At 57.1% G+C, this 18586-nt stretch overlaps 2 protein-coding genes across 3 annotated transcripts in view; one reads left to right on the forward strand and one right to left on the reverse strand.

The window, feature by feature from the left end:
• The window catches only part of CAP1 (cyclase associated actin cytoskeleton regulatory protein 1), a 70739-nt gene that overhangs the window by 8094 nt on the left and 44059 nt on the right, over nucleotides 1-18586 (forward strand). The window lies entirely within an intron of this gene.
• TRIT1 (tRNA isopentenyltransferase 1) lies at nucleotides 758-18030 on the reverse strand. 2 transcript variants are annotated; one of them, XM_052811271.1, is made up of 11 exons: nucleotides 17796-18016; nucleotides 11346-11488; nucleotides 10790-10886; nucleotides 10426-10574; nucleotides 9386-9528; nucleotides 8998-9109; nucleotides 8518-8630; nucleotides 7546-7623; nucleotides 5628-5737; nucleotides 5166-5283; nucleotides 758-2711 (listed from the first exon to the last, which is right to left on the reverse strand). In XM_052811271.1, exons 1-11 carry the CDS (start codon nucleotides 17982-17984, stop codon nucleotides 2572-2574), a joined length of 1392 nt encoding a protein of 463 aa, XP_052667231.1. In that variant the 5' UTR covers nucleotides 17985-18016; the 3' UTR covers nucleotides 758-2571. The 2 variants fall into 2 exon arrangements, with proteins under 2 accessions (XP_052667231.1, XP_052667232.1); XM_052811272.1 differs by lacking the exons at nucleotides 758-2711; nucleotides 5166-5283; nucleotides 5628-5737 and adding an exon at nucleotides 5752-6513 and having other exon boundaries at nucleotides 17796-18030.

The following is an 18586-nucleotide window of genomic DNA, read 5'->3' on the forward strand; positions in this document are numbered from 1 at the left end:
AATGACCTTATCTTTGGCCAAAGCCATTTAGATTAAGTGGCTGGTGTGATGGGCTCGGCAGCTCCGGCTGCACAGATGGAAGAGCTGCGTTTGTCTGGGGATTAGTGGAGGGCAGATGGGAGTGAAGTGCCATTCCCCATCCCCAAACCTCTCGGCACTGACAGCAGCCTGAAAGCTGAGACCACAACAACTTTCTCAGCGAGTCCTGGCCGGCACTGGAGAGCGATTTCGCATCGTTTGTCCCTTCTGCAGGAGACCAGGGAGGCGGGCAGGGCCCAGAGCAAGAGGAGCAGGAGCTGAACGTGAGCCGGCACCAGGAACTGGTGCGACCCTTGCCAGGAGCTCGATCCCAGTCCCTGCCTTGAGTCCTCCAAAGAGCAGAGGTACAAGAGACACCAGCTTCTTCCCTGGAGAGCAAATCATCACAGGGATGTTGGCACTGGCTCTGCATAAATAAAAAGCCGTGTCCTCATCGACAGTTCTTACCTCGCTGAGAAAGCAAACTCACCTGCTTCTTGCTGCTGGCAGGATCAGGGTGTGCTTCCACCTTCCTATAGCCGTCCAGCCACAGCATGAACAAGCAAATGTGCCAGCCCCCCCATTCTCCTGGGACCCACAGGAGCTGCTACCCCCAAAAGAAGGCACTGCAGCGGGCGGCACGGAGCAGGGGGAAGGCCTGGGAGACCCTGCCCGACAGTGGCTGCAGCACAGCCTGTTACGAGCAGGCTTGTGAACAGAACAGGCAGAGTAGCAGCTATTGTGGTAGAGGAATAACATTTATCTGTGGGGATAACAAAGTTCATATTAAACCGATTAAGGATATTAAATCCATTTCTAACAGTATGGTCATCTGACTGCACTCAGGAGACAGAGCAGATAATCCCACCCCTCATTCACAGAGCTGCCCCGACGATCCTCGCCTGGCCTGGGGAGATGACTCAAGGTGTCCATGCCGTCTATCAGAAGACCACACTCAGCACATCAGCGGCAAATGGGGCTTTACACCCAGCCTTGCCTGCATCTTGTCCATCCAGGCTAGAACACAGTTCCACGCCACGACCCCTTGGCCGTGGGCGCCAGTGCTGGGCTGAGCCCGTATCCTCATACACGCTTGAGTCAGCGTGGATGGCAAACAAGTCTGGGCGGGAGAAGAGGTTCAGCTGGCGCTGCAGACAGACCCAGCAACACAAACGCGGTGCCCAGAATTTCAAAGCTGATGCCCGGCTCTGCCCAATGCTGGCAGAGAAAAGCCAACCCAAATTCCCAGCTCTTCCCTGCATATTCCTTTTCAGTCCGAGCTCCCTAGCCACCCCACACCCCTATCAAACAGCTCAAGGCAGCCGCCCCACGGAGCGTTACAGAAATAATTCAGTGCTGAGGAACACAAACCGGAGGTTTAATCTAATCCCCACCAGAGCAGGCATCTCCAGAGCCTGCGATGGCAGATCCACCCACGCAGCTCTTCCCCTCGCAGGCTGAGCCCTGAGAGATGGCTCTTGCCACATGGTGTATCGCAAGCAGCTGAAGGAAAAATTTGTGCTCTACCAACCCAAAACCCTCCCAGGAGCAACCGTCTTGATTGCATTTGCCAGGAGAATCCCAAATGCCCTGGAAAAGGCCGTCCCGGTTTCACCCAGAGCGGCACGCCGGGAAGCGCGGTGGCGCAGACGGCGCTTGCGTCCTCCAGGAAGGACGCTGCGGAGACCAACTGCCTCACGGACGTGGCACAAGGAATTTGCTGCTCAGCAACTCGGATTCAAATGCGGGGCTGGTTCCCACTGCCAAACCACAGGGTAAACCCCCGGGAATTCAGCTTTAACTAGGACAGGCTCATCTGTTGCAAACTCGATGAGATCATTTCCAAGTTCCTGTTTAACAGGTGCCAGCTCCTTCTGCACCTGCTATGTGCATAGGGATCAGCCTGCCTCCACCAAGCTGAGAACATCTGCTCAGCTCCCTCAGAAGCTGCAGAAAAGGTGACTGGAAGAAGGAACCAGGCCTGGACGTCCTGCCCTGTGCCCAGAGCAGGGAACCTGGGCCAGGTGGAAACAGAGAGCAAGAAAACTGCGCTTGTAAATAGGGAGGGGAACCCGCAAGAATCTTGCAGCTTTATTTCCATATAAAAGAAAAAAAAAATCCTCTCCACAATAAAGGCAGCAAGAGCTCACTCAGCTCCGGAGCTGCACTCCTGGCCAAGCTGGAGGAGTGCAGGGTATTTCTGTCTCTGAGAACGACACGTTTGCATGCCAGCAGGATCAGCTCAACCATTCCAAGGATAATGCTGCGTCTCTGGCAGGAATTAACGCTTGGCATGGGAGGATACTCCTAGCAGCCTTGCCCCAGGGCCCAGCCCTTTCCAGGCAGGGCTGGGGAAGCATGGGAACACGGCGCGATGAGGCCACATGAAGAGGATCTGATGCAGCCGACGGCCTTTGGCCGTCACTTACGCACCTGCCTCATCCCGAAAAAAATGACTCAGCTCGTTCGGTTCAAGGCCACCCAGGACTAAGTCGCCTCCTCGCCGTACAGGTGGAAGCGCGGCTGCTCCCCTTCGCCAGCTGGTTTGCAGGCCTACGGCAAAGGCAAGCTGCTGTCCTTGCCCAAGGTCTCTGGGCCCCCACTGTCCCCCTCAGTCTCTGCAACACGGCTGGCGGCCTCCAGCTTCCTTCTCTTCTTCAGGTGGTGCAGGTGGGATTTGGATCGTGTGTGAGCTGGAGGAAGAGGCAAACAGAGCGTTTAATTCTGAGGAACTTTGAGAAGGGAACACCTGACCCGATCCCGCTGTGCAGTGCAGAGCACCCTCCCTTCCCATCCTCCTGCACAATTGATTCCCGCAGAAAAGTGAACTCCCAAGCCCTGCCCTGGCCATTTCTCAGGATGCTTCTAGGCCAAACTACCGGCACTCAAAGGGGGACAACCCTTCCTAGCCTTCTCCTGACCGCAGGAAGCACTGGAAGAGGGAAAAATCCTGGTTCCGTATATGCAGAAGACTCCAGATTGTCAGGACTCAACCCTCCCAGCAAGTCTGCTCCCAACCGAGACACAACGCCGGGAGGACGGGAGAAAGGAAAGTGTTACCAAAGAGGCGGCACATTGCAGGATGCAGGCGAGGTTGTGCAACTATCCACCACGCCATGGAGCACCGCCAGGATCATTTGTAAGCCTAGATTCCTGCACCACAGCACTGGGGATATCCTGTACATCTACAGAGAGGCTAGGGATGGAGCCTGGAGCATAATTATGCTTTTGCATAACTCCAGGGCAAGGCCCCCCAGCTACGAGAGCACTTCAGCAGGAGTCGCATGGGAACAGAGGTGTAATCCCAAGGATGAAACTCGTACTGATGCAGCAGGGCAGCAGGAGCTGCATTTCTGTTTGAAATCACATAGTTAAGGACAGTAAAACTTCCTGTATCAGTGGTATTATCTAAGTAGAAGGCACTTTGTCTAACCAGACCAATGTACCATCTTAGCAGGGCGGTTTTGCTATTTCCAAGAGATCAGAGCAGCAATTAAAGCAGCAAACTTTTCATGCAGGGCCTTAATTAAACAAGGGTATGTGCTCACTGAATCAAAGCCCTCAGGTGTTTTCCAGTCATCCTTTTCTGCCAAAGGATGAAATTACATGCAAAGTTGCTGCTTTATCACAATGCTGTAGGGTCACTCTCAGCTTGAAATAAAGTCTCACCTCTTACAATTTGTTGCAAGCAACACCAAAGCTTACAGTGGCTGGAAGAAGCGTTGATTTCTGCTGCTGTCTGGGGAGGTGTGCTCTTTTAAGTCCATACAAATTGTAAAATTAGATAAAACTTTAAAATCTTCCAAAGCCAGTAGGGTTCTGGGAAGCAGTTCCCAGAACTATCTGTAACTTGATTTAAGAAAACAGACCAGATTGCAGATCGACTCCGCTCCCACTACTGTTTTCACTTCCCTTTGAGCTTTTACATTTTGCAGTTACAAGTAACACCCAGGCTTTGGACCATTTTTCTCCCACCATCTGGGGATTTGAGCCAAATTCAGCTGGATGCAGAGAACAACAGCTGGTCTTGGTTGAGAAAGGTATTCTCTCTCATCTATCAGAATTTGGGATGACATCCCTAGAGGACATGTAGTTGCAGCTGTAGTGTTTGGGGGGGGATCTTGAGGAGTTCCCACTCGGTCATAAAACTTGCTGGACCTGGAAGGATGGTACAGACCCTGATAGCCTTCAAAGTCCTCTAGTTCTGGAGTAGGTAGAGCTCCTTCAAAGCACCTCCAAGCTGAGACAGCTGAGACTGGCTAAAATAAGAATTACACTTACAAACTGATCTCACTACAATGAGCTTCCTATTCTGAGCCAACTTCCATCTTTGCTTTCAGCAGTTCCCTGGCTCAATAGGTATAAGCGACTCATTCAAATCCAACAACCAACGACCTGGGAAATTTATCTCTGCATTGTGTCCGCATACACTGCATTTGGGCAACACATGGAGATTTACCAGTTCCATTTCTGCAGCCAGTTTCTCCACTACTTTTTGTTTCTGGTTCTCAGCATGAGCCTCACAGCACAGATAAATTCACTGAGTTAATCTGATTCCAGCTGAGCTCTTTTAAAGTAAGTCTATTGAAAATAGAAAATCCCTTTCTATTACCATTACAGCTAGGAATACTTTTTTTTTTTTTTTTAAACACACAAATACGAGATACTGGAGCAAAACCGAACTATTAAAACATTAAGAAACTTTCATTTTACTCAACAAAATTTTAGAAGAAACAAATTTGTTCTGTGCTTTTTGACAAAGTATCTAAAGTGCTGAAAAGGACCAGCAGTCTTGACTAAACACAGACAGCTCTGAGGCTTGATGCTACGTATAGATCCCCATGTCTGGCGTGACGGCAGAGAGCGGCAGTGTTTACTGGGTGCTGGGGAAGGGGGGGAAAGCCTGACAGATGGCTGCTGTGGCACAGCTCCTGCACCCCCTCTGGGCTTGCAAATGGCTGCTTTCATACACAGGCTGTAAACAATCCTTGAAAGCCCAAGATCATGTGCTGAGGGTCATCTGGCCAAGCAAAGACAGCCAAGGAAGCTGCTCTGCTTCAAAGAACTGCCTCGCTCCATCCCTCCACATAACTGCGCTCGCTGTGCCCCCTCCCAGGTCCTCTCCTCTCCCTCTTACCGCATCCTACCTGCCCACTCCCTGTCCCCAATGATGACTCTGTCGCAGAGCTCACACACGCGATGACTCCGTTTGTTCTCATTTATATCACACTCCATCTTCACAGGCTCTGCTGGGGGCTCACGTCCCTGTAGATTAAATAATGTCTCAAACTGGTTTCGGCTATGAAAATTTGCTTGGCTGTGTTCACGCTGGTAGAGTTTGGGATGTGAACTTGCCATACCCAAACATTAAGGTTAGCAGGACAGATGCTGCAGTTTTACCATGCAAGACAAGTGGCGTACTGGGCATTAGGAGAAATTTTCAGCTTAGACAACAGCCCTCTGCTGCTGCGAGGAAAGCCCAAGGCTGGACATGTAAGCAGACAGCCCTGCTCATGGGAGAGACTAAGTGCCAAGTTATGGGGCCTGGAGACTACCAAGAAGTTGGCTTCTCAGTCATGGCTCACGTGTTAACTCCAGTTCCCCAGTACCTGGATGAAGCACTCCACAATCTCCAGAGCAGGTTTCAGCACATCCTCCTCCCACCGCAAGAGATCAGACACCTCCAAGCCATACACCGGGGGCACGTTGGGCCCGGGACCTACGGAGACACGGAAAGGCAGATCACTGCCAGAAACCCCCCCAGCATCACGTCCCAGCACCCACGGGGTCACGCTGTGAGCAGGGGGGATCTGCTCTTTACTATCTAGCTGTCCTTTAGCATTCAGAAGCAAACAGCACCAGCCTTTCCAGAGCCAAAATTACCAAAGACCTCAGCTTGGGGGGCATCACCCTCGCAAACAGCAAGAACACCTAAGACCTCAAGCAAGTATCTTCATGGTTGTCTGCCTTCGGGACAGCATTATGAAATGCAAGCACACCAACAGCCCATCACAACAACAAACACTTCATCACAGCCATGGTCCACAGGAGGCTGCAGAAGATCAAAAAGCTAGATCCAGGCACAAAGCCATCACACAAAGCTTACAAGGAGATGCAGGCACGGAGTTTGGATGAGGAATCTGCGAGTGCAGGTTCCTACTTAGAGCTGTAATTGCTTGTGTGGCTGCAGGGGCCAACGCTCCCGGCTCACAGTAGCAGGCCACGGCGGGAGATGCTTTACTAATGCCCCGACCTGACAAGGCACAGTTTCAAAGCCACCCCTTTGGCTTCCCCCAGCCCGGTGCGAAGGCACGGGGTGCTCGCTGCAGCCTGGCTGGGGTGAGACAGCTGCAATCAGAGAGCACCCACTCCCTCCAGCGACGTCGCTGCCCTGCTGCGACTCCCCTCCCCGCAGACATCGGGCACGCGGCCCCGCTCGGACAAAGCCATCAAGGCTGCCGCGTGCCAGACTCCAGCAGGTGCTGCTTTTTATTGCTGTAACCACAAACAAGCTCCCGACAGGGCTGATCTGAAGCACACCTGCCACCAGAAAGGTGAGCCACATCCACCAAGCACATGGCTCCAGGAAAGCTCTTGCACCTCGTTCAAAGCCCATCTTTTGATTCGAGTTTCTCCCTGCTTTTTTTTTTTTTTTTAATATATTGTTGTTTTGCCCCTACCAAGCACCTTTCAACAAGTGCCCGGCTCCCAGCTGCTGCTGCTGGCCCTGCTCCAAGGCTGGGGCTGGGATGGGGAAGTCCTGCTGGCTCCTTGCCACTGGGGTGAGCATGGCCCAGGCTAAAGAGCAGCCAATGGGCTCCTGCTCCTAATCTGGAGGGCAGCTGTCAACTGGGCTTTTCGCCCTGCGCAGGGAGCGTGTGGGGGTGCGTGGGGAGAGGCACCGTGCTGGGCACCCCCTCCCCGAGTCCCCTGGGAGCCGTCGGCAGGATAGGCTGCAGGGATGCTGTGGCCATCATCATCTATTGCTGCCCGGCGTGGGGCTGAGCCTTTGCTCGCTTTGTTCCGCTGAAGTATTAGCCATCCTGATGGCACTTCTGTTGGGAGGGGATCTTCCCTTGACAGGCAACCAGCGGTGCAGGGGAAGCAGTGAGAAGGAGCTGGCTTCCTGAGTGTCTGGGCAGAGAGGCTGTGGGCAAGATAAACACGGACAGTGCTGGGTGGGCTGTCTCAGGAGGGCTGAGCAGCTGCTCTACAACCCAAACATGTGGGAAGGAATTGGGGCAGAGTCTCGTGGGTGGACTGGGACACTGGGTGCCTGTGGCTCCTGGAAGGATCTGGCCGGCAGCAGACACCTGCAGAGCCAGGGCAGGCTAGGCCAGCGGGGAGAAGCCAGGCAGGATTGTCTGATCTCTGCCAGACTCGCGCCCCCCCCCCAACACATGCTGCCCCAAAGCAGAGGAGCCACCACTCTCCTCTCCTGAGCTGGGAGCAGGAGATGTGCCAAGGAGGGATGAGAAGAGATGCGAGAGCAGGGATGGCAAGGCAGGGCAGGAACAGAGGACTTACGTCTCAGGAAGCGGTTTCGGACCCATTTGTTCTGCCTCCGGGCATATCTCTTGGTCACCTGTTTCAGGGCCTGGATCCCTTTGAAATGGAGGGAGTAAAAAATAAAAGCTTTGTTGTTATTTTAGCAGGTAGGACAAGCTGTTCAGGGGCTGCACTGCTCTCGTAATGCCTAATTGAATACTTCTCTGCACAAACAGAGCCCAGGACTCCTTGTCCTACCCACAGTGAGCCCAGAGGATAGTTTACCACTGTAAAACCTTTCAATGTTTAGCACCAGACTTATCATACCCCTCTGTAACAGTCTCCTGAGCAGACACAACAAGGCCCTTCCGCACCAGACTTGTTTTCAAGCCTCTTATCATTTCTGTGGTCGCCTCAGCCTCCATCTCCACTTCGCACTGAACCCTCCTTGTCACAGACCAGCTCCACCTGGGACCTCTGCTGTGCTGAGAAGCAGAGCAGCTCTCTTCTAACAACAGCATATCTGTCCAGACGCTCTAGAATGACGCGTGCCATCGAACAGCACATCACTACCGACTCATACTGTGATCTGCTAGATCCCCAGATCCCTTCCTGCCATCCTGCTGCTGAACCAGATGCTGAGTTCTGCTTCATTCCTTCTTTCTAGCCCTGTTCTCCACAGCATTCACACCCCAGCTGTGATCCCATCACCCAGGTCACTGGCAGACCAGCTCCAGACCCCAAGTCACGCTGTGCCTAGTACATCTTGCAAAGAGGCCTGGGGGAAGGGAGGGAGGAATTGCTCTGAGTGTGCTCAGAGATGATCTCCAAGCACTGAAAAAGGAGTCCCTGCCCCTCTGGGCTGCCAGAAACAGAAAATGCACAGAGAAAGGTGCAGCTCAACCCCAGCAAGACCTGCTCTAGGTTTGAGCGTGGTTCAGAGCATCACGCAGTGTCACCTGGAGCTGCATGGGGCTGAGGGACGTAGGGCACACAGGGTGATCCTCCCACCTTTTTGCAGCAGCAGGGCACTGGTCTCAGGCGAGCAATTCCCCTCACTGACGAGGTACTCATGGAACTCCTTGAAGCCGATGGACTGGAAGATGCCGTGCTGGTAATCCTGCCTGGAGAACAAGACAAGAGACAGGGGTCAAGGCCATCTCCTTCGGAACAGTGGGAGACCTCAACCCTCCCCAGAACACCTGAGATCTCTGCGCCTCACCCTGCAGGACCCCCACAGGTGACACAAGCCCATGGCCTCAGGGGACAAGCCAAGCCAGGCACACACAGGAACGCAGACCGGTGCCTTCAGTGCCAGCCCACGTCAGCTTTGCTGTGTGAACACTCAGGCAGCACCGCAGGAGCAGATGGTGCCAGGAGAGGGCTGGGAGCAGCGACACATTGGAGGTGCTGCAGGCAGAGTTGGTCTGGGCCCTGAATGGGTCTGTCAGGTGGGAGTGGGAGCAGAAAGGGAACTGGCTTCTCACCCACCGGTTCTCAGCCACCTTCTCTCGGTTGTAGCGTCGGTGGAAGTCCCGCAGCTCCTCCAGCAGTCCCGCAGCCAGCATGTCATCCACCCGCTTCTCCAGCCGCTGGTCCAGAGCTGGGAGGAGAAGAGCAGGACACGCTCAGCCACTTGGAGCCGTGCCCTCGGGAGGCCCACAGCTGGACAACGTGTCAGGACATGGTTCGGCACTGCCAGCCTCCCGATCCACCTGAGGAAAGCAGAGCCCAGCAGGCGAGGGGAGCGAGTCCTCTGTCACGCCCACTGATGCCAAAGGAATTGCTGCCTTGTTCAGGGAGGAGGCTGGGGCAGGAGCAAGGGAGTCAGCCCTAATCCTGCATCACCTTACTTAGCCAGCCAAGAGCCCACTCTCACCTGCCTGGTCTGCATGGAGCCACAGGATGCAGGAATGTGGGTATTTCAGGGGCCCACCTAAGGGCCCCCCACCTTCCTCCTCCTGCTGCTGGTGCAAGAATTCACTATGGGGGATCCCCGTCTCTTCAAACACTTGGAGGCTCCTGTAAGCAGAGACAGACAGAGCTCAGAGGCTGGGTGAGGATGAGCTTTTCCATTTCCCCAGCAGCCCTGGGGGCTCCAGCAAAGGGAACCGCAGACACTCGCTGTGATCCAAACCTCTCATGTTGGGGGGAGGGCAGGTTTCTGCCCCCTCCCGTGCCCAGCATCCCAAGCACACCCAGATCCTGGGGGTGCAATGCAGTGCAGAGCACAGCGATGGCACTCAAGGAGCCCAGAGCACAGCCACCCACTCCTGCCTGGCACCTGGACAAGCCCTGCAGGGGACGGGGTTCTGGCTCCAGCCCTGCCCTTTCCAGCCAGGCAGGGCTGCAGGGAAGGGGCCAGCGTTGCCGATGCTGCAAAGCATTACCGCCAGCTCAGCCCAGCCCAGCCAGGGAGGTGGAGGAAGCTGCGGAGGGTGCCCAACCCTCCGTCCCCCTCCACCGTGCGAATGGGGTGGGCGGCGTTCTGCTCCCCCCGGGCCAGGGCTCGGCTGGGTTGGGCCCGCCAAAGCAGCAAGCCTGGTCTTGCTCCAGTGCTGTTCCCACAGAGCTCAGCTATGTTACTCAGCCAGCATGGCAGCTTGCTCTTTAAATAGCTCCAGATAAACCCTGCTGCTGGGGCACCGCAGCGGGAGCAGCCCCGGTGCACCAAGCCAGGAGCAATGCGCTGTCCTGGATCCCAAAGGCAGTTCAAGCTGGGGGCTGTGTGGCCAAAGGTCTCAGATCCCAGAGAGCTCCCCAACACCAGCGCTCCAAGGTTCCCAAGCACCTTGCTAAGAGGCTAGGAGTGCCTGCCTGGGATGGGAGAGCCCATCTTGCCATGTTCCCAGGCACACAGTTCCCTTGGGAAGGAGTACTGGGCCCTGGCACCTCCGGCCCCCCGCACGCCAAACTCACCTGGCCACTTTGCGCTTGTCGTGGGGGTGCAGCTTGGCCGCCATCTCTGGGTCCACCTGGCTCAGGCGGCGATGGAGCTCAACGCCGTCCAGCTGCTCCAGCTCCACTTTCCTGTCGGTGACCAGCCCGGGGGCTGTGCTGGCCTTCCCCTGTGGGGCACAAGGCAGCCCTGAATCAAGCCGCTCATCCGTGTGCAAGGCCAGCGCAAGCAAGAAGATCCCCGAGACCCACAGGGTGAAGGAGGGGCTTTTGGTTCTCCTTGCCCCACTCTAGCAGGGGGAGCACCGTGCCCGGTTGCAGGAAGCCTGCCCTGAACACGGGGCTCAACCTTTCCCAGAGGGATACGCAGCCCCCCCAACAGTACCTTTGTGTTGATAAGGACCTTCCAGAGCAGGGACTCGATGTAGTAGTTGGTTCCTCCCACAACAATCGGGATCTTGTCTCGGGCAAAGATATCTTCAATGTGCCACAGTCAGGGAGCGTAAGCAGAGATGCATGGCAGGGAGGGAGGGCTGTGGGGAGCGGCAGCCCCGGGGCCCAGACCCCACTCTCCCAGCCCCAAGGAGCCAGTGAGGCTGCAGGTCAGGGTTACAGGTGTCCCTCATCTCTCATTATCCTCTGCTACCTGTGCCAGCTACCATCAAAACTCAGGGACGCCCAGGGAGGGCAACACCCAGCCCAGCACTGTTGCGGTGCAGCAGAGATCTTCCCCAACCAGCCCTGAGGATGGGCTGCACTGAGCATTAGCTGGATAAAAGAAGCTCCAAGGCCCCCTCGCCAGCAATATCCTCTGAAAACCGGAGTTAGTTGCAAGGTGGACAGCCCAAGTCTGATGCAAACACTGATGCCTCTTGCAGGCCTGGCTGTGGAGGGAGGAAGTCTGTATCTGCTTGGCCAGGCAGGCTGCAGCATTAAAGGATATCAGAGCCACAGCTTTGTCTCTGAAATCCACCACCGTGTAGTTAGAGACAAGGGGATCCACAAAGCTGATCATGTGGTGTCTGCAGAGACGCTGCTCCTGGGGAGAAACCTTGTTCGTGATGATGTCCAAGCCCTTGTACACCTGGGGAAGAGAAGAGCCCATCGTTCACCTCTGTGTCCCATTGCTCCTTCCCCCATGCACAGCCGCTGCCTGTCCCAATCACCCCTCCGAGCCCCTCGCTGGTCTCTGGAGAAGCAGGCAGCACAGGCAGGGGCACATGCCCCGTTCAGGCGAGGCAGCAGGAATCTCGCCAATGCCTGCTCCTGTCAGGGCCAAACTGCCTCTCTCTGGTGTTTGTTCCTGCACACGGGAGATGAACCGTGAGTCCAACCGCTCGCAACTGCTTTCCTGGTCTGATATAACCCTGCAGTTAGGGATGGAAAGGCTGATAAGAGTGATCAGAGAGCGGTGTCAGAGCCCAGTAAGCGTAACCAGCCAAGCCTGGCTCCAAAGCACAGAGCTCCAAAACGAGGGCAGCTGCCGTCAAGCTGCCATCTCCTCATCTGCTGCTGTTGCAGCTAAAAGCTCAGGTGTGCCTCTCTCCAAATACCTGTCTCCAGCACAGCACCGAGTCTCGTTTGGGGACAAGGATCACTGCTTCCCGTAACACACAAAGACCTCTCTGGATGCAACGTGCAACTTCATGGAGCCTCCTAAACACACACGAACGGTCTCAGCTCATGCACACCTTAAAAGCCTGGTGTACCGCCTGCTGCCGGCTCTCACCGAGCCGGTCAGGTACAAAGGGGAGCAAAACACAGCAGTGCAGGTCAGTGACCCCAGGGGCAAAGAGGCACTGTCCTGCACCAAGGTGCCAGGAGACACTGGTGAGTGCAACCAGCAGCACCTCGCTGCTTCAAGGTGCGTCTTCAATCAGCTAGACAGCTAAAAGGAGAGCAGAAAGAAAAGCCACCCAAACCAACCCCTCAGCAGCATTCTTGGTAAAGAGCCAAGGCACCCTGCAATCCCAGCAGCACGCATCCGAGCCACAGCCCAAATCCACCCTCCAGGCTGCATAAAGCAACAGCCACAGCCCAGCCCGCAGACCCAGGTGGTGCAAGTACCGGAGCCGCCTCAGCTTGGCGTCCCGTCCCCACAGCTCGGCTGGGTCCCGTGAGCAGAGCCCTTTCAGATGAGAGCATCTTTCACCCAGAAGAAGGGAGGAAGGCTCCTCGCCCTGCTCCCCGCGGCATGCAAACACAACCCTCCTCAGCGCGGGGTGCCCCTGTGCCCTGGCACTGCCCCGGGCATGCCTGTCAGTGGGTGCTGCGAGGCTCCACAGAGCTGCAGACAAACAGGGATCAGAGCAGGGACCCGCACCCCGAGGGTGCTGGCAGCAGACGTGTGGTCACAGCGGGGCACATAAAGCCTTTCTGTCCAGCCCAGCTCTGAGCCGTGCCACGGACTGAGCACCCTCCGTGCCGTGGTCGGAGGGAGGATGTGTTTAGCCTCTCAGCACCTCCCCGCTTGGAGCAGTCTCCCAGCTTGGGATAAACTGGCCTGATGGGAGAAGGGACTGGAAATGGCTGTACTTATTTCCTCCTCCATCACCCAGAAACCACCCCAGCCAGAGGGCCAGACTTCCAGAAACAAATTTCCCCTTAATCCCCTCTGAGAAGCTGCCAAGCCTCCGGCTGCAGCGCAGCCTCCACCTACTGCCTCCCCTGGTCCCAGACAGAAGGACAAGGTGACACAGAGGTGACCCACAGGCAGAAGGCACTGAGCGGCAGCAGCAAGGGACGATCCGAGGTTAGTGGAGCAGGGAAGCCCGATCCCTGCCTGGAGCAGTCATGCGAGCTGCTGGGGCGGCTGAACCGGCTGCAGCCCGGCAGACACTCCCTGTCTTGCTTAACTCTTGCATTTGCTGCTTGGAGGGCCAGGACCAGCTCCTGCTCCCAGTCCCTTGGCGGAGAAAGGCTCGCCTGGGGACAGGCAGCAAGGGGGGAGCGGGAGGGCAACCAAATGCTCTTCGCTTCTGCCCTGCAGAAACCCAGCTGGCTCCAGGGGATGGCTAGCAGACAGGAGGAAAGACCCAAGAGGCAGCTCTCTGCCAACATGCCCCGTGGCTGGCTGCAGCCTATTGATCCCCTTCCATTACCCAAGCCCGGACTAAGCAGCGCCATTCAACGCAGATCCCCAGTCAGCACCGAAAAGCCTTTGAATTCGGCGACCTTTGGCTCAGTGCCTTCTCTTCCCTGACAAGGGCCAGTCCAGCCCTCCAGCTCCTCCGACTCCCACTCGTCTGCCTGAAATCACAGTCAATACAGAGGGCTGGCGGGGAGGCTCGGAGGCAGCCGGGAGCTCCCAGTGCCCTGCGAGGGCAGAGCCAGAACTTACAGTTCAGTCTCCAATTCCCCAAGGTTCTCCCGCAGATTAAACACCGAGAGACTCCCCGAATATCTGGCAACAAGAGGAGGAGGAATGCGGTGTCAGTGTGTGGGCTGGGAGGAAACAAAGGCGGCCTTTTACACACACCCAGCAAAGCCCAGAGAAGGTTTCCACCAGCTGGCTGTCGGCAGGGCCTCGCACCGAGACGTCCTCCTGACACTCATTTCTATTTTCAGCAAGCGGCTCAGATAAGCCTTTGTTGCTTTCTAAGGCCCCAAAACAGATTAGCAGCAGCCTGGAGCAGCAGGCCTCCGAGACACCAAACACAAGCCGGGGACTAAAGATGCTTAGCCTTGACGGCGTCCTCCCACCTCTGCCGCTGAAACCCCCGGGAAGGTCAGCCCCACAGCTCACAGTACTTTGCTGGAAAGTCAGCGCTCTCTCCCCTTTTAAAGGGGGGGGGAAGCTGAGGCAGGAGACGCAAACACCAGCGATCCTCAGGAAACGATGCCTGTGAGGATCCGCAGCCCGGGAAGGGTGGGCTCTCCCAAACCCTTGCTCTGCCACCAGTTTCATGCACGATCCCAAACTCTGTCCCTTTGCCACCATCTGCACTAGAGAGGGAAAGGCACCATCCTTGCCCTGAGCGCAGGGAGCACACTACTGAAGGTGACATGACAGCTGTGCAGCACAGGGACCCCAGACACATCCAAGCCACCTACGGCCGGGAAGAGTGTGAAAACTTCACAGGGGCCAAAGGATCTCCCAGCTGGAGAGGGGCATGGAGGACCCAAACCAAGCTTGGGTGCAAGGAGAACACGATTCACTCCCCGCTCTGATCCCTGCCGTGAGAAGGATGTCAGCAAGGGCTCTTAAGATGCCCTGACCCGACACACTAAGTGACAAGTGTAGCCAGTGTGCTACAACAGCCTCCGGAGGAGGACTGCATCGCCACTTCAAAGTATGAAATCCAGAAGGGACGGCAGGATCGGGAGCGGATGGGGGCCTCCAGCACGCTGGCACCAGGATCGCTGTGCCCTCACTGCTCCATCAGGAATGAAGAAGCGGGACTGGCTTCCCCCCACTTGGCTTCCCCAGGGAATGACTTACTCCTAAAGCAAACTCGCTGGGATGACAAATGGCAACAGAAAGGACAAAAAGAAAGATTAAGAGGCCATCAGATTAACCAGAGCTCCTGAGCTGCACGCAGGCAGCAGCTAAGTCTGTAATTTGACCACAGCGACTCAGGGCCGTGACGAAAACACCCTGGAGATAGCGGGGTGCCTGTGTGCGGGAACAGGTGGGCTCGGGGCTCCCCAGCCCCTTCCCGAGCCTGGCTCCAGCCCCAGCAGCTGCCCAAAACACTGCCAGCATTTGTCAGAGCTCCACGGAGCCCGCACGGGGCGCAGCGATGAATGGACAGAGGGGGCTGAGGGCGACACGGTCGCTGGCAGCTGTCAGTCGAGAATGAGCAATGGGATTTTTAAAACCCGGCGACTCTTCCGCAAGGACACCGGAGCCAGCTCTGCGTGGCAGAGGGATATACAGCAGGGAGACAATATTCTACGGGAACAAAGCCAGCAAGAAAGCAGACCCAGTTGGCTGGCTGCAGCCGCCTAAGCGGGGCACGGGGGTTAGTGGAGCGTGGTGGGGGAGGCGCAGACACACGCTGCTTGAGGCTGTGCCTTCAGGCGGCCGGGGCCACGGAGAGGCAGGGCTCACCCGCCTCGCCGCCCCGAGAGGCTGCGCCGACAGCACGCTACGTTACGGGATAAAGCAGGGGAGCTGCTCGGCTCTCGCTCCACAGTCACGCTAGGATGAGATTAAAAGGAAAAGAGGACAAGAGCCACTCGAGCCCGAATGCCATTGGGCGCCTGCAGCCAGAGTCCTCCCAGTGCCTGCATTCCCCTAGTGGGACCTGAAACAACCAGAGCACAAAATACATGCTTCAAAACATCCACCAGCGTGAAACGAGAATTCACAGCATGCTAGTCGGCTCCAGCCACATCTGCAGAGCTCGGGATGCAGCAGGAGCCTCGTGTTTGCAGGATCGCTGAAGTCAACAGCTGCTTCCCTGATATCGAAGCCTGCTGTACGCTGGGCTGGCGGTCACTGCAAGGTCTGAGAACCTCAGCATTCCCAGTACACAAACGGGCACGAATAACCGAAAAAAAGCTCTAGGGCTTGTCCAGATCAGGACGGTCAGTACTAGTAAAACCGCACCAGCCGAGCTCTGCTCAGAAACATTTCTGATGCAGACGCTAGAGCAGAGTAACTCGCCTTGGAAACAACAGCAGCCACCTAAAAGCCACCCCAGCCCAGATAGAGTCTGCAGAGAAAACCAGCCCGCAGGCAGTCTCACCCCCAGCTCGAGGAGAGCAAGATGGACCTGCCAGTCCTTCGTTAGGGAACACGCGTTAAGGGCTTGCAACAACGGCAATGCCTGGTGGTTCACGACGGCTGGGCCAGGCAGCCAGGAGGGCAGCTGCCCGCGACCAGGCAGCGCTGGACAAAGCTTCCGCATCTCACGTGAACGTTTTGCCCCTGCAGGATTTTGTCAATTCAGCTCAGACCTCAAACACTCTTTCCCCAAGAACTTAAGGCAAACATTCCATAGAATTAAAGCTTTCCAACTGCTTGCTCCAAATGCAGGACAGGGATTTTTTAAATTTAGCTCTCTGGGATACAAACAGTGACCAGCATCGGCAGCCCGGTGCAGGAAACCAGGAGGTGGCTGCAGGACAGCGAGAATCGATCTCTGAGCAGCACAAAGGGCAAAGGGTGTTGTTGGCAGAAAACACCTTTTTAAAAAGCGTAGTAACTACCGTTAAACATTAAACTTGACGGAAAGCTCAGGCGTTATAGAAAGAGAACAGGGAAAGTGTTGATTAGGAAGGAAAACATTCTGCTAAACAATAACAAAATCCCCACAGTGGCTGAAATCTACATCTTGTGACAAAGCTCTTGTAGCTGAACGTAATTAGGACCAAAAAAAACGAGGCGAGGCTCCTTGGTGTTTACTGAACCTGACTGTACAACCAATATATTCCACGCTGCCACTTGCAATAAGAGACGAGACCACAGAGACTGTCACTGGCAAGTAGCAAATATCATTTTTAATATTCTTTCTTGTATCTCGTTGATGACCCATTGCTGGTGACCGAGGAAGGGAGCGCTTGCCTTCAGCTGCCGTATTACAGCCTCACTTAAGGCTACGTCCATAAAACAGCCTCTGGAAGGACGGACAGCACCAGCCAGCCCTGCTGCCTCGCCACATCTCCCAGCCGGGATGCAAAGCACAACGCAGGGTCCGGCCCAGACCGACGCGCGCACCCTAAGGCCTCGATCCAGCTGCGGTTTCTTAGGCAGGACTCGCGCCACGTCCCGTGGGATTGCCCGCGACCCAAGGTCCGTGTCAGCAGATCCGCATCCGCGGGAGCAACCCTGGGTATCGCTTACTACCCATTAACTCCAACTGCTCCTTACACCTCCGCGTAGCTTTTGTGGGTTAACATTAAAACACCCTTGCTTTGGTTTTCTTCCAAAAGGTGAATTTATTGAGGGGTGGTGGTGTTGAACAAACCCAGCTCTGCAGTTTTGGTTGCACTGCCTTGTTCAGAGATAACAAATGGGCACGGCGCGCTTCTCTCACTCGAAAACAAACCACCGGCCACCGGGACAGGGGCACCGGGGCCAGGCCGGGCCCTGCACCGGGAGCACACCCAACGGGCACGATCCACCCCCCCCCGGCGGCCGTTCCCCACAAGCACCCGGCCACGGGGCCTGGGGTCCCCGGGAGAGCCCACCCTGCAGCCCCGTGGGGCTGGGCCCTCTCCGGGCCCCCCACCAGGCCCCACCGCCCCTCCAGAACCGGGCCAGGCCCCACCAGGCCCCCCCGGGGGATCCCGGGCCCAGCTCGGGCCCTCCCCGGTCCCCAGGCCCGGCCGCGGCCTCCCTCAGGCCCAGCTCGGGCCCTCCCCGGTCCCCAGGCCCGGCCGCGGCGTCTCCCGGTGGCCGGGCCTACCCGCAGGCCGCCCCGGAGGGCCGGGCCCGGCCGTACCTGCATGGAATCGGCGCTGACGATCTCCCCACCGAGTCGTAGGCCGAGCTGCAGCGCCAGCGCCGACTTGCCGGTGCCGGTAGCGCCGAGGATCACCACCAGCGGCGGCCGCGGCCGCGATGGCGGCGGGGCCCGGCCCAAGCAGAGAGCGGCCGCCGCCATGGCCCGGCCCGGCCCGGCGGCTGCCATGGGGACGGGCGGGCGGGAGGGACGGGGGCGGGCCGGGGCCGGGGCCGGGGCCGGGGCCGGGGCCGGGGCCACCCGCGGGGAGGCCGGGGCCGAGCCCCGTGCCCCGTGTCCCTCTGCCAGGCGGGGTTCCCGTCCCCAAGCCGGATCCCTCCCCTTGCCCCCGGCCCGGGTGTCCATCCCTGTCCATTCCCACGCCCCCGGCCCATTTTTGTGTCCCCCGGGCACCCCCCGCCTTTAGGGACCCCCAGGCACCCCCGGGCCGCGTCCACGAGTGGGGTTCTGCCCCGTGGTACCTCTTTTTTTTTTTTTTTTTTGGGGGGGGGGTAGGATGGGGTGGGAAGGATGCTGTTGCCACAGCAACGGGGCAGGAGGGTGAGGAGCGGGGCTGTTGCCGTAGCAACGGAGAGGAGCGAGTTGCCGCGGCAACCGCAGCAGCCGCCTCCACGAAGGATCGTCCTCCCCCATCGCCACGGCAACACGGGGGGGATGAGATGGGGAGCGGGCGACTGTCTCCGTGGCAACAGAGGGGAGGGAAGGCAGGGAGACGGTTGCCACGGCGACGGCGGGAGGAGGGTATCTCCCTGGCAACACACATCCTTTGC

The sequence above is a fragment of the Harpia harpyja genome, chromosome 16, assembly GCF_026419915.1.
Source record: "Harpia harpyja isolate bHarHar1 chromosome 16, bHarHar1 primary haplotype, whole genome shotgun sequence".
Classification (NCBI taxonomy): domain Eukaryota; kingdom Metazoa; phylum Chordata; class Aves; order Accipitriformes; family Accipitridae; genus Harpia; species Harpia harpyja.

What these genes read in the sequence shown, in the direction of transcription:
- TRIT1 (XM_052811271.1), bottom strand. Translation starts at nt 17,984, where the DNA reads ATGGCAGCCGCCGGGCCGGGCCGGGCCATGGCGGCGGCCGCTCTCTGC. An exon ending in AGGTCCTTATCAACACAAAG is followed by an intron (nt 10,575 to 10,789) that starts GTACTGTTGGGG and finishes TGTGCCCCACAG; the next exon opens with GGGAAGGCCAGCACAGCCCC. An exon ending in GACAAGCGCAAAGTGGCCAG is followed by an intron (nt 9,529 to 10,425) that starts GTGAGTTTGGCG and finishes CTCTGCTTACAG; the next exon opens with GAGCCTCCAAGTGTTTGAAG.